This window comes from Rhinolophus sinicus, linkage group LG18 (assembly GCF_036562045.2).
Source record: "Rhinolophus sinicus isolate RSC01 linkage group LG18, ASM3656204v1, whole genome shotgun sequence".
NCBI lineage: Eukaryota > Metazoa > Chordata > Mammalia > Chiroptera > Rhinolophidae > Rhinolophus > Rhinolophus sinicus.
Window position 1 is genome coordinate 5010678 of NC_133767.1, and position 19011 is coordinate 5029688.

The 19011-nt window shown below is 52.1% G+C and overlaps 1 protein-coding gene across 1 annotated transcript in view; it reads left to right on the forward strand.

Moving 5' to 3' along the window:
- ABCC6 (ATP binding cassette subfamily C member 6) overlaps positions 1 to 19011 on the forward strand; it is a 46978-nt gene that overhangs the window by 23615 nt on the left and 4352 nt on the right. The window contains exons 15-27 of the mRNA XM_074322978.1: positions 490 to 565; positions 2311 to 2437; positions 2650 to 2826; positions 4895 to 5062; positions 5519 to 5693; positions 6973 to 7048; positions 8180 to 8300; positions 9818 to 10025; positions 11494 to 11804; positions 13611 to 13810; positions 16149 to 16275; positions 17376 to 17477; positions 18275 to 18421. Coding sequence (XP_074179079.1) covers positions 490 to 565; positions 2311 to 2437; positions 2650 to 2826; positions 4895 to 5062; positions 5519 to 5693; positions 6973 to 7048; positions 8180 to 8300; positions 9818 to 10025; positions 11494 to 11804; positions 13611 to 13810; positions 16149 to 16275; positions 17376 to 17477; positions 18275 to 18421 — 2015 coding nt within the window. The remainder of the gene's footprint in view (positions 1 to 489; positions 566 to 2310; positions 2438 to 2649; positions 2827 to 4894; positions 5063 to 5518; positions 5694 to 6972; positions 7049 to 8179; positions 8301 to 9817; positions 10026 to 11493; positions 11805 to 13610; positions 13811 to 16148; positions 16276 to 17375; positions 17478 to 18274; positions 18422 to 19011) is intronic.

Sequence of the window (19011 nt, forward strand, 5' to 3'; positions counted from 1 at the left end):
CACAGGGAGACAGGCCAGTGTCCCTGGTCACCTGCTGTCCCTGTGAAATTAAAAACACTCCCTTCACTCTCCAAAGTCCCAAATCAGATGATAAATATAGCAGAAGCCCACTAACTTTTCTAACTTCTCTGACCAGATGGCACATATTTTGGGCTTTGCAGGCCACGTGGTCTGTGTCACAACTGCTCACCTCTGCCATTGCAACGCGAAAGCAGCCATTAAAAAGAAAACATGAGGGAAGAGTTCCAATAAAATTTTATTTATAAAAATATATCGCAGGTGTGATCTGGCCCCTGGGCTGTTGTTTGTGGACCCCTGACTTATGAAACCATCCCACAGGGAGAGAATGTGACTGCTCCAGAGTCACACACAAGCTCAGTAGGAGAGATTTCCTGCTGTCTCTGGGGGCAGAGCCTGGGATGGGGGTGTCTCTGGCATGAGGAGGCCAACCAGGAGTGTCTGGGGTAACTGGCCTTTTATGCCCTGCAGCTGCCAGGGGGGCTTGCATCCATGTACAAGATGGCACCTTCGCGTGGTCCCGGGAGAGCCCACCCTGCCTGCACAGGTACAGAAGAGCTGCCCCGGTAACTACCTTCCTGTTGTTAGGGAGAAAATGCGAAAGGCACCCGCCATTTCTATGTGAGAGGTGGGATGGGTTTCCAGCGTGGGGCTGGAGGGTGGGCGAGCCAGGGCTGCTGTTCTCAGGGGAGACTCCCGGTCTCGGCCCTGGCAGAGAGAGTCCTGGAAAAGCAAGAGCTTCTGCTGATGGGGGAATGGGACACCTGAGCCTCCCTATGAAGGAGGAGACACCCCGCTGCTTCCCAGGTTGGTCAAGGCCACATGAGGGAGGCCTGGCAAAGAAGAGCCTCAAAGCAGAGCCCCATCAGCCATGCCCACTTCTCTCCCTCCTGTGTCAGTCCCTAGGTCATTGTCACCTCCATCCCCTAACTCTTTGGCTGGGTCTTTGTAGCAGAACACCCCAGCCAACCCCCAAACTTCCTGTGAAGGGAACTAAAACACCATGGGCAGTATCTGTATCGATTGTCATTCACTCATTTCATAGTATTTATCCACCCGTTGCTTTGTGCCAGGGCCTGTTCTAGGCACTGGGGATAGAGTGAAGAAAACAAGGGCCCTGCACTCTTGGGGCTGACATTCTGATGGGGGGGGCACCCAAATGGGGACTAAGGATGAGGGGACAGAATGTGATATCAATGGAAGGGCATGTGTAATGAAAGAAAGCTTGACATTTAAACTGAGGTCATAATGAAGTGAAGGAATGAGCCTTGCTCGAGAGAAGAGCTTTCTAGGCAGTGGGAACAGCATGTGCAAAGGTCCTGGGGCAGGATTATGCCTAGACCCAGTTTTCTCCACCTCAGCACTATTGACATTTGGGGCTGAATAATTCTTTGTTGTGGGGGTTGTCATGTGTATCGCTGGATGTTTAGCAGGCCCCCCAGTATTACCCACTAGATTCTATTAGGTTGGTGCAAAAGTAATTGCGGTTTTGCAATTATTTTTAATCCTTGAAACCGCAATTATTTTTGCACCAACCTAACAGCAGTAGTTCCCGCCCCCACGTTGTGATAACCAAAAATATTTCTAGACATTGCCGAATGACACCTGGGGACTACAATCACCCCACTTGTGTTGAAACATAAGTCCGTATGGCTGACGAACAGAGAAGCCTTTACCCCGAGTGAAATGGGCACCACTGGCCGGTGTCCACCAGGGGAGTGTTTTAACAGGCGCCCTGGATGGAGGTTGGACTACAGGACGTGACAGGCAGGGGCCAAGAGCAGAAGCAAGGGGAGCAGTGAGGGGCCTATTGCAATGACCTAGGCAACAGGCGATGCCCGTAAACCCTCCTGCCCCAATAACACTGTGTGTGTGCACGTGCGTACCTGTATGCATGTGTGTGTGCACATATGTGTGTGAGAGCACGCGTACATGTGCGTGCACTTGTGTGTGCATGGATGCGTGCATGCATTGTGTGCCTGTGCATGTGTGTGGTCTGCACAGATACCTGCATTTGTGTGTGTGCGTGCATGCCTATGTGTGCATATGCTGTGTGTGTACTTATATGTGTGCGTGTGTGGGTGTGCGTGCACATGTGTAAACATGCGTGTTCCCATGCACATACGTGGGACAGGATGGCTGCTTGCAAAGCCAGACAAGGATTGGGAGAGAGAAGGACTGCCCTGCATGTCCTCTTAGCGACCTCCCGGCTGAGTCACTGGGCTTCACCAGTTCTGCCCAGACTCCAGCCGGGCCTTACCCAGGGATGTGTCTCCTATCCCATGTTGCCAGGATAAACCTCACCGTGCCGCGGGGCTGTCTGCTGGCTGTCGTTGGCCCAGTGGGGGCAGGGAAGTCCTCCTTGCTCTCCGCTCTCCTTGGGGAGCTGTCAAAGGTGGAGGGGTCTGTGAGCATCAAGGTGAGGCCCCTACTCACCTGCTAGAATGTCCCCGTTCCTCCCCGCCCCTCCCCGCCCCTCCCCACGCCTCCCTGCTCCTTCCCCTCCCAGCCCAGCTTCTCTCCCATCGCTCTAACTTCCACCACCAAGAGCCCAGTGCTCAGTACTCCCCCAAAACCACTCTACCTTCATCCCCATCAGCCTCCTCCTCACCAAGGTGAGTTGTGTTTTAGGGTCCCGTGGCTTATGTGCCCCAGGAGGCCTGGGTCCAGAACACGTCTGTGGTGGAGAATGTGTGCTTCAGGCAGGAGCTGGACTCACCATGGCTGGACAGAGTTCTGGAGGCCTGTGCCTTGTGGCCAGATGTGGGCAGCTTTCCTGCAGGAATCCGCACCCAAATTGGAGAGCAGGTGAGGGTCTCGGGCCTTCTTGGGCAGGGAGGCACTGCAGCTGGGCCACTTGCTTCCCTGAGCTGTGGGCAGTGTGGTGGGAGGGTCCAAGGGGAGCCAGAGAGGGCCGGGACGTAGGGGAGAAACAGGGCCCAGCTTAGGGCCAGGCACATAGTAGCTGCTCAAGAAATAGTTACTAATCAGTGAATGATTAAAAATAGAGCCAGGGAGAGGAAGAGAGATGTGGCAGGAACTGGAGGTGACGGATTCTCAAACTGGGAGTGGGGAGACCTGGGCACCTGTCCTGCCCTGCCTTTTGGGGTGATGTTGGTTAAATTGCTTCCCCTCTCTGGCCTCACTAAAGGGTCTGGGCAGAGATATCCAATAAACAGGATATATGCATCTGGAGCTATGGATTAGGTGGGATTGACAGATCAAATCCAGCCTCCCATCTGTTTCTGTAAATAAAGTTTTATTGGTGCACAGCCACGCCCTTTCATTTACCTGTGGGCCATGGCTACTTTTGCACAGAAAGGGCAGAGATGAGCAGTTGTGACAGAGACTCGGTCCCTCAGCGAAGCTTAAAATCGTTACTATCAGTCTCTTTCCAGAAAAAGATTATTGACCCCTGGATTAGGGAATTGAGAGTAGAAAAGTCGGAGTTAAAATTAAGGAAATGGGTGAGGTTTCCTGGAAAGAAGGGGAGGCTAGGGGCCTACGAGAGGGTCTGGAGCAGCCCCTGTGTGAGAGGAGTGTCCGGGGAGTAGGAGGAGGCATCGTGGAAACCGAGGGAAGGGTGTTTCAGAAGCAAGGGGGTGCCCGCTGCCCTCTAGGCCTGTCCAGCTGTGTCACACCCGCAACGAAACGTGTGCTTTCGCACCACCTCTGACCGCTGCAACGCGCCCATCCCAAGTGATGGAAGTGCTATCCTCCAGGAGCTCAGGTGTAAACCTTGGTGTCCCCTTTGAGTTCTCTCTTTTGCCTACACCCACATCTAATCCATCAGCACATCCTGTTGGGTCCACCTTCGAAGCAGACCCAGAATGTTCTGTTCTCGTCCATCAGTTCTCCCCCACATGGCTGCAGCAGCCCCTGGCTGCCCTCCTTGTTCTGTCCTCAGCCCTGACAGGCTAAGCCCAGCACAGCAGCTAAAGGGAGTCTATTCAAACATAAGTCACATTCTGCTCGGAACACCCCTCCAGGGTGTTCCCATTCCCTCAGAGCCAAATCCTGACCATCACGGACAAAGCTGCCTGGTGCCTGGCCCCTGTTAGCACTCTGACCCCATCTCCCATCATGCGCCACTCCAGCCACATGGTTCTCTGTGGTTCCTTGAACACCCAAAGCACACTCACCTCAGGGCCTTTGCACGTGCTGTCCTCTCTTTCTCAGGAGTCTACATGGTCCATCCCTCACTTCCAGGTCTTGACTCAAATGTCCCCTGAGTGGAGAGGCCTCCCCTGACCTATTCACACAGTACACCTTCCACCCTTCCTCTGCTTTATTATCCCTCATAAACCTAACAACATCCGATAGGTGATACGTTTCACTTGTTTGCTTCTTGATTATCTATCTCCCACCCCACCTTCATTAGAGTGAAAGATCCATGAGAGCAGGGGACTGGGTTTTGTTCATTGCCGTGTCCCCAGAGTCTAGAACACTGCTGGGTACAAAGTAGCCACGCAGGAAATATGAGTGGAATGAATGGATGAATGAATGAATGAATGAATGAATGAATATAAGGACTGAGAAGTGACCCCTGGAATTAGGAACAGGGACATGATGACTGGTGTCCTTGAGGAAGGCGGTATCAGTGGGGAAACGGGAACAGAAGCCAGACTCAAGTCGAGGCAGTGGGAGAGGGAAAGCCATGGAGGGGCCAGACAACTCCTCCAGGAAGCGTGGCAGGAAGGGGAGAAGGGAGGCTGGGTGGAGCCGGGGTGGGGGGCAGATGTTGGCTTGAGAACAAGTGTTTAAAGCTGGATGGCCCTGCAGGACAGGCACCTCCCTCATGAGCAGATGTGGCCCCGTCACAGCAGCTGCACGCAGCAGTGTAGACCCGGGGCCCTGTTTCTCTCTGTGGCCACAGGGCATGAATCTCTCCGGGGGCCAGAAGCAGCGGCTGAGCCTGGCCCGGGCCGTGTACAGGAAGGCTGCTGTGTACCTGCTGGATGACCCCCTGGCAGCCCTGGATGCCCATGTTGGCCAGCACGTCTTCAACCACGTCATTGGGCCCGGAGGGCTGCTGCAGGGAACGGTAGGTTTGGAAAAGCCATCGTCAGAGGGCACAGGACAAAGACAGAGAGGGTCCTAATGCAAGCCTGTCTCACTACCACCCTCCCCGAGTCCAATTTTCCTCTTTGTAGTGGTCAGCTTTGGCTGCGTCAATGCTACGTAACAAACAACTCCCACATCTCGGCGGCTTATAAGAGCAGTGTATTTCGTGCTTAACGGTCTGTGGTTAAATTGCCACAGTCTGTCTCTCCCAGGTCACCGACCAGATCCAGGCGAACTCCGTGTCTTCTTGAGATGCGGGTTGAAGGAGCCCCTCTGCATCTCTACTGGGACGTGCTGTTTTCAAGAAAGAGGGCAGGAGCATGCCAAGGGGCACTCTTCCCACTCTGAGCCCCCGGCACTTCCTGCCCCCACCCCCACCCCAGCTCTGGAAGGCTAGTCAAGTTCATGAGTGTAACTCTACCCCTTCCTTGCATAGACACGGATTCTTGTGACTCACGCGCTTCACGTCCTGCCCCAGGCTGATTGGATTGTGGTGCTGGAAGATGGCGCCATTGCCGAGATGGGTTCCTACCAGGAGCTTCTGCACAGGAAGGGGGCATTGGCAGGCCTTCTGGATCGAGCCAGACAGCCAGGAGACAGAGGAGAAGGAGGTACTGCGCTTTGCTGGTTTTCTGTGCCTGCCTCCTACCAAGGGTCCTAGCTGGCATGTGTGGACCACTCCGGCCATTCCCTGCCTACAGCCCCAAACCCGAGGCAGATGGCTCTCCTGAGAGGCGACCCATCCCCCTAGGAAGAGCCAATGGCACCGTTCTTGAGCCAGGGGCTGTGCTAAGTGCTTCTGTAAACATACGATATTTCATTTAATCTTCACAACACCCTTTGGAAACACATACAATTATTGCTGCCATTTCACAGATGAGCAAATTGGGCAGAGAGAGTTAAATAATTTGCCTGAAGACATAAGATTGGAACTTGGGTGGGGTCAACTCCGGTGTCTATGCTCATAGCTGCTACAGAGACTAAGCAATGTCATTTGATGCGTAGAGGCCAGAAGGCCCAGGCCATGCTAGCTAGGGCTTCTAATGATCCAGAGAGCACAATGCCTGCTGGGAAAGCAATGGCGTTCTGGAAGTGAAGTCACTGACCCACGCTCACCCACAGGGAGTGAGAAAGAACAGCTGTGACTCTTCACCTCCATTAACTCATCACTATGACCCCATGAAGTCAGGACTGTAATTACCTCCGTTTTACAGATGAGGAGACTGAGGCCCAGAATCAGGACCTGGCCCAAGGTTACATGGCTTATAAGGGACGGTGCTGGGATTTGAACCCAAGCAACTTGACCCCTCATATTTCTTCACTAGACTGTATACTGCCCCTCCCTGATGAAGCAAGGACACACAGCCAGGCGCCCCCCAGCCCCTGGCTCTGCCTAGTCTGAAAAGATCTGTTGGGTACTGGCCCACCTAAGTGGTGATTCACAGTGTCCCCACCCTGGAGCTTAGAGATGGAAACTGCCTGGCCTCGGGGGACAGTTGGGGAGCAGGGGTCCTCCCTGGGGGAGATGACACCTGAGCTTGGGTGACACTCAGCCGGAAAAGAACATTCCAGCCATAGGGAACTGCTTGTGTGAGGGCGTCAGGGGCACCCGGAGCAGTTTGCCTTTATACAACGTTACGGATGTTTTCCAACCCCAAGTCCACAGCAGGGGCTCGGTTATATTTGCTGAGTGCATCAATGAAGAAATGAGTGATTGAATGGATACTGTTCCCGGAAGAGCCCAGGGAGGATTGCAGAAGGTTGCAGGAGCCAGATTGGAGGAAATGGGTGCTCAGACAAGTTAAGGGCAGACAGCCAGTGGGTGTCAGTCAGGATCTGGAGCCCGAGGGCCTGACCCCAGCACGTGACAAGACTTATTTGACCTTGCAGAAACAGAACCTGTGACCGGCACTGAGGATCCCAGAGGTTCCTCTGGAGGAGGGAGGCCCGTGAGCGGACCACACAGGTGAGTCCGCTGTGATCCTAAGTGCAGGGAGGGCACAGAGTGAGGCTGAAGGGGGCTGCTGTGTCCTCACCCGCGGCTCAGGCAGGTAGCGGGCAGCCAGATCTATTCTGGACGGAACACCTGCTGAATACCCACCGTGGTGCTCAGCGGCCGGATAATTTACCGAAAACTGTTTGACTATCAAATGGCCAAAATGATTAAGTCCCCAAATGCCCAGTTCGCAGAATGACCAAATTGCTTTTAAGGGTAGATATGTAGATGGTGGATGATAGATAGATTAATTGATAGATGATAGATTGATTGTCAGAGTACAGATGGATAAATAGAGGTAGGAAGATGTAAATAGATGAATCTATAGGTAGACACATGATAGATTAATGATGGATGAATAGATGATACGTTTGTTGATGGGTGATAGATGGTAGATAGATAGATATGTTAGATGACAGATAATTGATGGATGGATGGATAGATAGATGATAAATTGGGTGAAAGATGACAGATGATAGATAGATAGGTAGATAGATAGATAGATAGATGATAGATAGATAGATAGATAGATAGATAGATAGATAGATAAAAATAGACATAAATTATCCGCATTGTACAGTTGAGGAAACTGAGGCATAGAGCAGTTAAGTCAGCTGCCCACGGTTTCAGTTGGCAGATAGCAATTCACACTTCAGGTTAAGTCAGTTCACTCATCCACAGATGAAAAGAACATACAAGGAACAGCTGAACTGTGCAAAACTGACATTCTGCTAACTTGGCCCGACAAATTTGAGGGTAAAAGAGCAGGGACAAAACTCTTGCAGCAAAGCTTCGGCCAAAACAAAAACTCTGAGAACCAAGTTCTAAAGTTGGGCACAGAAGTTCATTCAGTGACATGGCATTGGGAGAACAGGCTCGCTCGACTCTGGGGTAACGGACGTCCTTTAGCCGGGGGCCACAGAGGGAGGACAGAGCACAGCACCTGGTTGGTGCTCAGTGTGTTAACTGAATGAATGAATGAATGAATGAATGAATGAATGAATGAAGGGGAGAGTGTACACCAGAGGTCAGTGGCTACCAGTAGCACACACACCCCACGGAGAGACACACTGATTTGTCCTCATGTCCTCTCAATAACAGGTCTGTGAAGTTAGTCCCCGAGAAGGACAGCACCACTTCAGAGGCCCGGACAGGGGTTCCCCTAGATGACCCTGAGGGGACAGCATGGCCAGCTGGAGAGGACAGCGTGCGGTATGGCAGGGTAACCACCAGCTGCTCCCTTCTGCCCAAATCCACTGCTCCCTTCTGTCCCGAATCCCAGGGGCTCAAGACCTCTCACTAGCACTGGGCGTGGGGCTCATCTTTACTGAACACCTACTATGTGCCAAGTAATATGCTAAACACTTTCTATTTCTTAATGCTCACGACCACCCTAAATTAGATGGTGGTAGCTCCATTTTAGACATGAAGAAACAGGTTCTAAAGAGTTGAGAGACTTGTCTGTGTTCTCATAGCTACCAAGTGACCAACCTGGGTCAAATCAAGGTCAATCCTAATCTGAAACTCATACGATTTCTCCTCTGCTGGTTTCTCCATCCATCCACCTACCCATCTACTGACCTACCTACTCATCCATTCATCTATCCATCCACCTTTCCACCCATTCACCCATCCACTCATCTGCCCGACTCACTCATCCATTCACCTACTCATCTCCTTACTCATCTATTCATCTCACCCATCCATCCACCCACCTATCCATCCATCCATCCATCCATCCATCCATCCATCCACTCATTTATCCACTTACCCACCTACAGACCCACTCATTTATTCATCCATCCTCACATCTAGCCATTCATTTACCATTCACCTAGCCACCCATCATCCCACTCAACCATCCACCCACTCACCCACCCAGAAAACATGGACGGAGCCCCCACTATGTGCCAGACAAACTCTCTGCCCCGGTGGAGGTGGCATGCTGGGGAGAGGAGACAGCAAAGAATTAGACTAACAAGCCAGCTCACATCAGACAATGATCAATGCTATTAAGAAAATAAAGATGGGCAGTGAGATGAGGACCAACTGAGAGTCAGGGGTCTGCTTACATAGGACGCCCTGAGGAGTGACATTTGAGCTGAGCCCTGAGCGATGCAAAGGAACCAGCTATGGAAAGAGCAGGGGGAAGAGCATTCTGGGCAGAGGGAACAGCAGGTGCAAAGGCGCTAGAGCGGGAGGAAGCTTCCGGTGCCAGAGAAAGAAAGCGATTCCCTGAGGTTGGCAGACCGTGAGCTGGGGCTCAGGCCAGAGAGGTGTACAGGAAGTTTGGAATTTCTTCTGAGAGCAGGAGAAAGCCACGGGCGGGGCAACAACAGCAAGATGGGGTCAGGTTGATCTTTTTAAAAGTTCACTCTGGCTGTGGCTGTGTGAACTTCAGATTTGTAGGAGATGGACCGTAAGCAAGTAGCTTAACCTCTGTGCCTCAGTTTCCTTACCTCTCAGATGATAGGGACACATGCCTGTCCCATAGTAGGTGTTCAATAAATCACTCCAGAGCTGGAAAGCACCACAGCGTGTCAGCTTTCACGCTCCCACTGGTCCTCTGTGGGTTCTGTAGAGGGAGGGGTCCTGAGGCTAATGCGGATGGTGCTCCAGGTGGGATGTGCGGAGAGGACCTGTGAGGTGTGTGCGACGGTTCCATCTGCACCCTGGGCATGTGTGGGAGCCTCACCTAGCCTTTCCTGTCTTCCCCTGTCTCCCTCACACGTACTCCAGGTGAAGGCCAGCATGTACCTGACCTACATACGGGCTGTAGGCACCCCACTCTGCCTCTACGCACTCTTCCTCTTCTTCTGCCAGCAAGTGGCCTCCTTCTGCCGTGGCTACTGGCTGAGCCTGTGGGCGGACGACCCCACCATGGACGGGCGGCAGACACAGGCGGCCCTGCGAGGCTGGGTCTTCGGGCTCCTGGGGTGCCTCCAAGGTACCCCTCCCTGGCCTTCCTTACCCTCCATCCTCTCAGCTGCACCCAAGGTGCTCAGGGCTCCCTGGGCCACCCATCCCTGGCTTAGCCTCCCCCCCCTGACCATCCTTGAATGTCCTGGGTCTTTAAGATGGGGCTAGAGGAATAGGGGACATGGCACATCCCTCCTTTTCTGGAATCCTCAGAATCTGTACCAGACTCAACGGCAAAGGCAGAATTTCGGCCCCCAGACACTGGGGCAGCTGAGACTTAGGTGGGCACAGATACGGCAGTTCAGCTGGACACTGCCTCTCCCCCTCAACTCCAAGTGGCGTTTAGCACTCAAATCCCAGCCTCCAGATGAGCCTCTAGATGCATTTGGATGCCCTTTTGTTACACAAACACATTACGGATTGTTATATCTTGGAGAATTGACCCATTTATCATTACGTCATGCCCCTCTTTACCCCTGATAACTTTCCTTACTCTGAAGCCCGCTCCATTTGAAATTAAGAAAGCTGCTAACTATATATTAATAGGTATAATCTACTAACTATATAACTATACATCTCAAATTAGTTTAAGCACCAAGAGAATGTATTGGCTTATGGGACCAGAATCCATAGATGACTAGCTTCAGGTATGGCTGGATCCAGGGGTTCACGTGAGGCTGTTGGAATGGCTTTACTTTCTTCCTCTGCGATAGCTTCTTATCCCTGTGGCAAGATGGGATCCCATAGCTCCAGCTTCGCCACCTCAAAACAACAAGCACCTTTTCCCCAAAAGTCTGAGCAAAGTCCCAGGTCTCACTCTCATTGGCCTGACTTGGGTCATGTGTTCAACCTTGAACCAACTGCAGTGGTTGGCTTGGTAAGGGATGAAATTTGCCCCAGAAACAGAGAGTGAAGTTAGACCCATTCTCCCACTCTAAGCACATAGATTGGTTGGGAGGAAGGGGTATATTAGTTTCCTAGGGCTGCCATAAAACCAATAACTACAACCTTGGTAGCTTAGAACAACAGAAATGTACTTGCTCACACTTCTGAAGCCAGAAGTCCAAAATCAAGGTGTTAGCAGGACCGGTTCCTCGTGGAGCCTCTGAAGGAGAGACCGTCCCAGGCCTCTCCCAGCTCCTGCTGGCTGCCTGCAATCCTGGGCGTTCCTTGGCTTGCGGGGCTTCACCCCAGTCTCTGCCTCCGTCTTCACACGGCCTCTTCGCTGCACTTTGTGTGTCTTCTCTTCTTAAAAGGACACTAGTCATTGGATGTAGAACCCACCCTAAATCCAGGATGATTTTATATCTCAAGGTCTTTCACCAGTGACATCTGCAAAGATCCCATTTCCAAATAAGGTCATATTCTGAGGTTCCTTCCACCCACTACAGGGTGATTCCATCAAAGGAAAAACCAGGGGACCAGACCATGAGATGGATACCACAGCGGGTGGGTGGGGCTCCAGGCCGCATGACCTGACCCCCTTTCTCTCCCAGCCGTTGGGCTGCTTGCCTCCATGGCCACCGTGCTGCTAGGGGGGACACGAGCATCCAGCCTGCTCTTCCAGAGGCTCCTGTGGGACGTGGTGCGGTCTCCCATTGGCTTCTTCGAGCGGACGCCCGTGGGGAACCTGCTGAACCGCTTCTCCAAGGAGACAGACACAATGGATGTCGACATCCCAGACAGACTCCGGTCCCTGCTCATTTACGCCTTTGGCCTCCTGGAGGTCAGCCTGGTGGTCGCCGTGGCCACCCCGCTGGCCGTCATGGCTATCCTGCCCATTCTCATCCTCTACGCTGGGTTTCAGGTAAGGAGAGGTTGGGTAGGCCTCCTGGGGCCTGCTGGGGTCACCTCAGCCAGTCCCCGTCTCTGGGCTGGAGTCAGTGTAAGAGGTTCTGTCCAGCTGGGGGTCCGGGAACCGCCCCTAGAAGAATTCCCGGAGGCAGAGACACCACAGTCTGTCTCTAACACCTGTAGTTATCTGTGTCCCCCAAACGTCCACATCGACGTTCTTCGTATCTCACATTTTGCCCTGGTGCTGGAAATCAGCTTCTTCTCCAGTTACCTGGAAACCAGGAAGGCATGGCAAAGTCTCAAAGATGGCGGTAGGAGGCTGGACTCTTTCAGTTGCCAAGGCCAGAGACGAACTGAAGTTAGCGTACACAGAAGAACAGAATTGAATGGCTTACGTTCCTCGGGTGCAGTGGCCAGCTGTCACCAGGACAGTCACTCCCTCCGTATCTTTGCTCGGTGCTCCTCAAAGTGTGGTCCTGGCCCAGCAACATCAGAATCACCTGAGATCTGGTTAGAAATGCACATTCTCGGGCCTCACCGTGACCTACTGACTCAGACACTATGCAAGGGGGTCCAGAAATCCGGGGTTTAACAAACCATCCAGGCAATTCCGGTACACGCTGTTTGAGAACCACTGGCTTAGCTCTGCATGGCCCAGTATTGCACACACACTCTTTCCAGGGGGTAGGTCTGATGGCCCCTGGCACCCCTATACTCACAGCATCCCACCTTAGCAACCCCAACACAAAGAAACCTTTTCTCCAGCTCAGCATTCATACAGCAATCCCAGGAAAGAGTCTGATTGGCTCTGTATGGGGCATGTGTTCATCCTTCAGCCAATCACGGACCAAAGGGATAGTTTACTCTGACTGGTTAGGCTGTATCATGTGACCACCCCTACACTCAGGTTCCACAGTTGACAGCTCCCCCAGGAAATAGAAGTGGAGTGGAAGACGCTGTGGTAGTCAGACAAAAACCATGGCCACCACTGTGCTCCACAAGGATCCCAGGTCTTCTCTACATCCTCTTGACGGGAGAGGGACAGCTTCTCCATCGAAAGCTGGGGAGTCAGGCAGAGGTAGGGCTGAATCCAGGCTCAGCCACTGACTCGCTTTTGAGGCTTGGACTCGTGGCCACATCCCGCTGAGCCTCAGGTGTTGCCACCTGTAAAGTGAACATCACTAATGCCCACCTCAGTTACTGGATACTGTTTGTAAACAGCCTGGCATGCTCCCTGGGTGTTGAGAAAATGCACGTTCCTCCCTGCCTGCCAGCTGCACCCAACTTGCAACCTCAGACCGAATAACAACACATACGAGGTATATATCATTAAGTGCTCGACACCTGGTATGTACCCCTCGAGTTAAGGAAATGAATTCGACTTGGCTGAGTGCCTTCCTTGCCCTTCACGGGTCTTTTCCTACGGTGACTGGCTGAACGTGAAGCAGTTGGCCTGAGAACTGGGAAGGAGACATTTACACCCGATGCATGATTTCTCAATCCTGGCCACACGTTAGAATCACCTGGAAGGTGCTTCACAAATCCCAAGATCAAGGTGACACCACTAGAGATTCTGGTTCAGTAGTTCTGGGGTGGGGCATTGGAGGTGTTTGAACCTTCGCAGGTGATTTTTAAAAGAACTATAGAACTCTGATTTTGCAAGGAAATTGGAACCCAGAGAGGAGAAGCAACTGGCCCAAGGTCACACAGCAAGCTGGTAACAGAGCCTGGTCTGGGACCCTGTACCTGGGATTCCCTGTGCTTCTCAAACTATCTCTCTGTGTCTGTGACTTCTCCCGTCCCACCTGTCCCACTTCAGAGCCTGTACGTGGCCACCTCGTGCCAGCTCAGACGCCAGGAGTCAGCCAGGCACGCCTTCGTGTGTTCCCACATGGCGGAGACGTTCCAAGGCGGTGCAGTGGTCAGGGCCTTCCGGGTCCAAGGCCCCTTTGTGACTCAGAATGACACCTATGTGGATGAAAGCCAGAGAGTCAGTTTCCCACGGCTGGTGGCTGACAGGTAGGGTGGGGCCGACAGGACTCTGTAATCCATCTGTGTCCCCAGAGTGTGTCATACTGTGTGGCCAGAGAGATCAAGTGGCCTGCCGAAGGTCATACAGTGAGTCGGGGATACAGCTGATGCTAGATCCCTTGGGCATACTTGGCTCACACTGTGAGCAAGTGGAACCTGGCCTGGGGGGTGGGGGTCCCCAACGGCAGGTGGGCAGGAGGGATGTCAGCAAAACGGAAGGAACCTCTGTTGCCAGGCCATTGGACGAGCCTCTGTTGACTTGGTGACAAAGCAGCTACATAAGTATCCTCAGCCTCTTTTCAGTACCAAACAAGAATAAGAACACAAGCTTTGAGCGCAGAAAGACGTGGGTTCAAAACCCAGCTCTGCAGCTTACTCGCTGGGTGATCCTGGGCAAGTTACATGTCCCCTCTGAGCCTCATTTATCAGACTGGGATTGTGCTCATGGAGTGGCTATGAGGATTGAATACATACGTGCATAGCTAATACTTGTAACATGCTTGCTACTGCCTTGCACAGTTCTGAGCCCTCTACGTGCATTAATTCATTTAATCCTGTTAACAACCCATGAGGCAGACTGTTTTGTAAATGGTGACTCTTAGGCACAGAGAGATTTAGGAACTTGGCCCAGGGCCACACAGCGAATATGTGGTAGAGTCAAGGTTTGAATCCAGGAAGTCTGGGGCCAGTGTGTGGAGAGGGTCAAGCACACAGTAGGTACTCAAAAATGTGAATTCCTTTCTCCTTTTGGCCCAGGTGTCCAGTCAGCAGGGCCTGTCAGGCCCTATAGTTTTGGGCAGTGTCTCAATTCCATATGCCTCTGGGGGACCTGCCCTGCCCCGTCCTGGAGTCTAGCCTAGAGAGGAGGGACCTTACGGACATTTAAAAGGCACACTATGTGCAATGTTCAATGATTTTATGCTACCATGTTTCTCCGAAAATAAGATCTAGCCAGACCATCAGCTCTAATGCGTCTTTTGATAAATATAATTAATAGAAGACTCGGTTTTATATTGCATTATATATTATATTATATTATATTATATTATATTATATTATATTATATTATATTATATTATATTATTAATTATTATTGACCAGGTCTTATATAATATAAGTGTCCTTATATTATATTATAAGACTTGGTGTTATATAATAGTAAAATAACACCATGTCTCATATTAATTTTTGCACCAAAAGACTCATTAGAGCTGATGGTCTGGCTAGGTCTTATTTTTGTGGAAATACGGTATATATGGCATATCTCATTTAAACCTCTCAACTATAATGAGTCAGATGGTCATTCTGCAGATAGGTAAACTGGGGTTCAAAGAGGTGAAGCGACTCCCCAGGGTCAGCCGTCTAGGAACGGGGAGACCCTCTGTGTATTCAGTTAGTTGGCTCACCGAGAAGCATGATGTTGGAAGGGTGCGTGCTTTTTGGCCTGGACCAGCAGATGTGGCTTCAAATCCTGGTGTTTGTTATGTGTCTGGACTTAAGTACCTAACCCTTCTGAGCCTCAGCGTTCTCATCTGTCAAATGGGGGTACCCCCCTTCGTGGGGTTGTTAGGAGGACTAGCTGTTATATGTAGTAAAGGCCAGAGCTCCCGAAAGATTTTTATCTGTTTGGTTCATGGCTGTGTTCCCAGCACCTTCAAAATGCATGGCACAAAGTAGGTGCTCAATACATACCTGTTGAATGAATGAATAAATGAGAGAATGGCAGAGTAGAGATTCAATAAAAGGGGGTGCGTATTTATCCATCCATTCAATATATGTTTGTTGAGCACCTACTCTGGGCTGGGTCTTATGCTAGGTACTGGGGACAGAGCCGTGAATGAGACAAAGTCGCTGCCCTCATCAAACTCACCGTCTGTTGATGGAGACTGAGTCAAGGACTGATTAAATAGTTGAATTATAAAGACTGATAACTGTCATGAAGGAAGTTATCAGCGATGTATTAGGAAGGGAGGAGCAATCTGGGAAGGCTCCCTTGAGGAGGTGATGTTTGAGCTGACTTGCTCATGAAGATGGAAGTTGGGTTCAAGCAGGGGTTGCACAAGGGGGTATGGCTTGGCATATCCTAGACACAGAACGTCAGCAGCATGGCAAAGCTTTACTACGTGCCAGGTCCTGAGCTGAGCACAGGTGAGACAGGACAGCATCAGCTTCCCCACCCACTGAGCTTGCATGGGAACTGGGGCGTGGAGGAGACCATGGCCCCGTGGGCACTCAAGCTGGCACCAGGACCAGTTCTTGTGCCCAGAGGAGCAGGCCCCACAGAAGGGCCCTCACTGACCCCACTGTTACCTGCCTCCCCTTATAGGTGGCTCGCTGCCAACCTGGAGCTCCTGGGGAACGGGCTGGTGTTCTCGGCTGCCATGTGCGCCGTGCTGAGCAAGGCCCATCTCAGTGCCGGTCTCGTGGGCTTCTCTGTGTCTGCCGCCCTTCAGGTACTTCCCACACCCCAACCTGGGCTCCAGGGCGCGGGCAGAATCGAGACAGACGGGCCCCTGCCAATAGAGCTTTCAGGGACCCGAGTCCAAACCACCAATCACTGGGGAAAATATGGCTCTTACAACAGCTTAGCTGAGGAGACCTTGCTCGCCCCTGAGCAGGAGTCTTACCTCTTGGAGCCTCAGTGTGCTCATCTGAGAAGTGGGGCTGAATCCCTCCACTCGGCTAGTTGAGATAAAGTATGTAGAGTTCATGTCCAGTGCACTGTTAACTTTCGGTTAACTATTAACAATATTTAACACCAGGTCATGACATCTATGAAGGAAAAAGAAAAAAAAAAAAATAAATATATATATATATATATATATGTAAGTAGCATTCATTCTGAATGAGACATAGTTTTAAGAGCTTTTTAAAGATTAACTCATTTAATCCTGCCCCCAAGCCCATCAAGGGTGCTATTATTATGCCCATTTTATAGTTGAGGCAACTAAGCTTAAGGATAAAGCAAGGGAAGAGGCTGGAGCATGATGGGGGGAAGGTCTCTCTGAGTAGGGGGCTTGGGAGCTGTGATGGAAGAAAGTGAGGGTGGAAGGGAGCGGAATCGGTAGCAAAGGCCTGGGGGTGGGGGGATGGGCCTGCCTGGTAGGCAGTTTGGCTGGAGAGCGTGGGCTAGGGGGAGACTGGAGGGAAAAGAGGCTGGGAAAGGAGAGAGGGCTGGAGCAGGCAGGGGGTGTGGGCCCTGGGAGGAGCTTGGCATGGTGTCACATGTGATGGGCACTCGGGAGGGAAGCGTCTCCGAATGGAAGTCATCTGGTCTGGGCACTGCTGGGTGTCCCTGGGAGGACCATGCACCCTCTCTGGTCCTGTCTCCTCACCTGTATCAAGATGCGTTGGACATGCTGATGTCTGAGGGCTCATTTCTGCTCTGCCTACTCTGATTTTACTGAAGGGAGAGATGGGTACTGGTGGCTGCAGCCAAATCCAGCCCCTTTGTCTGCCTGGGGCCCTGCCTCCCAGTCCCTGGCTCAGCGGGGCAGTGCCAGCCTGCGGGGTGGCCTTGCTGAAGCCAGCCTGAGGCGTCTTCTCTCTCCAGGTGACCCAGACGCTGCAGTGGGCTGTCCGCAGCTGGACCGACCTGGAGAGCAGCATTGTGTCAGTGGAGCGGATGAAGGACTACGCCGGGACGCCCAAGGAGGTGATGGGTGGGAGACGGGGGCGGAGGGCGTGCCCCATCCCGGACTTACCACGGAGGGCAGTGGACCCAGGTCGACATCTGCCATGGGCTTTGGAGCCCCCATCACTGTAGGCAGGAATCCCAGTCAGGGCCACAGTGATGGCTGAGAGCATGGGGTCTGGACCAGGTCAAATCCAAGTCCTTTGCTTCCTTGCTTGGGCAAGCAAGGCAGGTCAATCTTCTGAGTGGCAGGGGACATAGGACACAGCAGTGCCACAGCCACGTAACAGCAACATGATAGTGACATTACAGTCACACAAGAGCAGCATAACCACTAACAGCAGGGTGTTCTGGGAGGGTCAAATGAGATCCCTCAATAAAGGACTTAGGATGGCGTCTGGCACCCAATGAACAGTGCGTGCCCACTGCTCTTATTGGCCCCATTTCACAGATGGGGAAACCGAGGGCATAGAGTGACCTGTTCAAGGTCACAGGAATACTAATGGCAGCATTGGACTCCCTGCTGCAGACCTGCCCTCTTCACAGAGACAAAGGAGAGTGCTTCTGCTAGAGGAGTGTGTGATTTGACAGTTAGCAGTGGCTGATAATAATACTGATTTAAAGAGTAGCCAACACCACCATTATTTTTACGATACCAGCTTTGCTAGGTTCCATGCCCTGTAACAGCCCTGTCAAATAGCAATAAATATGCCCATTTTATAGAAGAGGAAACTGAGGCTTACAGAGGTGGGCCTTTGTGAGAAGCCAGGGAGAAAGGCTCCTCTGACCCAGTGGGGTCCCCTCCCCTCCTGCCTCAGGCACCCTGGATATTGCCCACCTGTGCAGCCCGGTTCCCCTGGCCTCAGAGGGGGCAGATCGAGTTCCGGGACTTCGGGCTGAGACACCGACCTGAGCTCCCGATGGTCGTGCGGGGTGTGTCCTTTGAGATCCATGCGGGAGAGAAGGTGAGTGCTGCTCCGATATCCTCCTCCTCCTGGGGGCCAGGCCACAGCCAGGCTGGGTGTTACCCCAGGGTCCAGGCCCTGATCACAGCTGCCTCCTCCACGTCCCCACCTCAGGGCCCCTCGTCTTCAGACCCACCACATCCTCATGAATGTAACTTCCTGAAACCTGCTTCCACCACAGCGAAACCCACCCCTACCTTGCTGTCCCAGAGGAGGTATCTCCCAGTGCCCTTCTTTCTTCTTTCTCAGACATTAGTTGCACACCTACTATGTGCCAGGCAGAGTGCTGAATGCTCCACATGCATTATCCAGTTTGCATGGGCTCAGTTCCTGGCTTTGGCATGGGGGACCTAGGGCAAGTCACTTCATGGCTGAGTCACTTCATGGTCTGAGTTTTCCCATCTGTACAATGGGAATGATAGCATCAACTTCGTAGAGTTGTTGTGAAGCTTAACTGAGTTGATACATATAAACCTGGCACAGAGCAAGTGCTGCAGACATGTTTGCTGATGCTTTCATTAATCAGTATTTGCATTTTTACTCTGACAACCACCCTATAAAGAAGGTGCTGGTATTATCCCATTTTACAG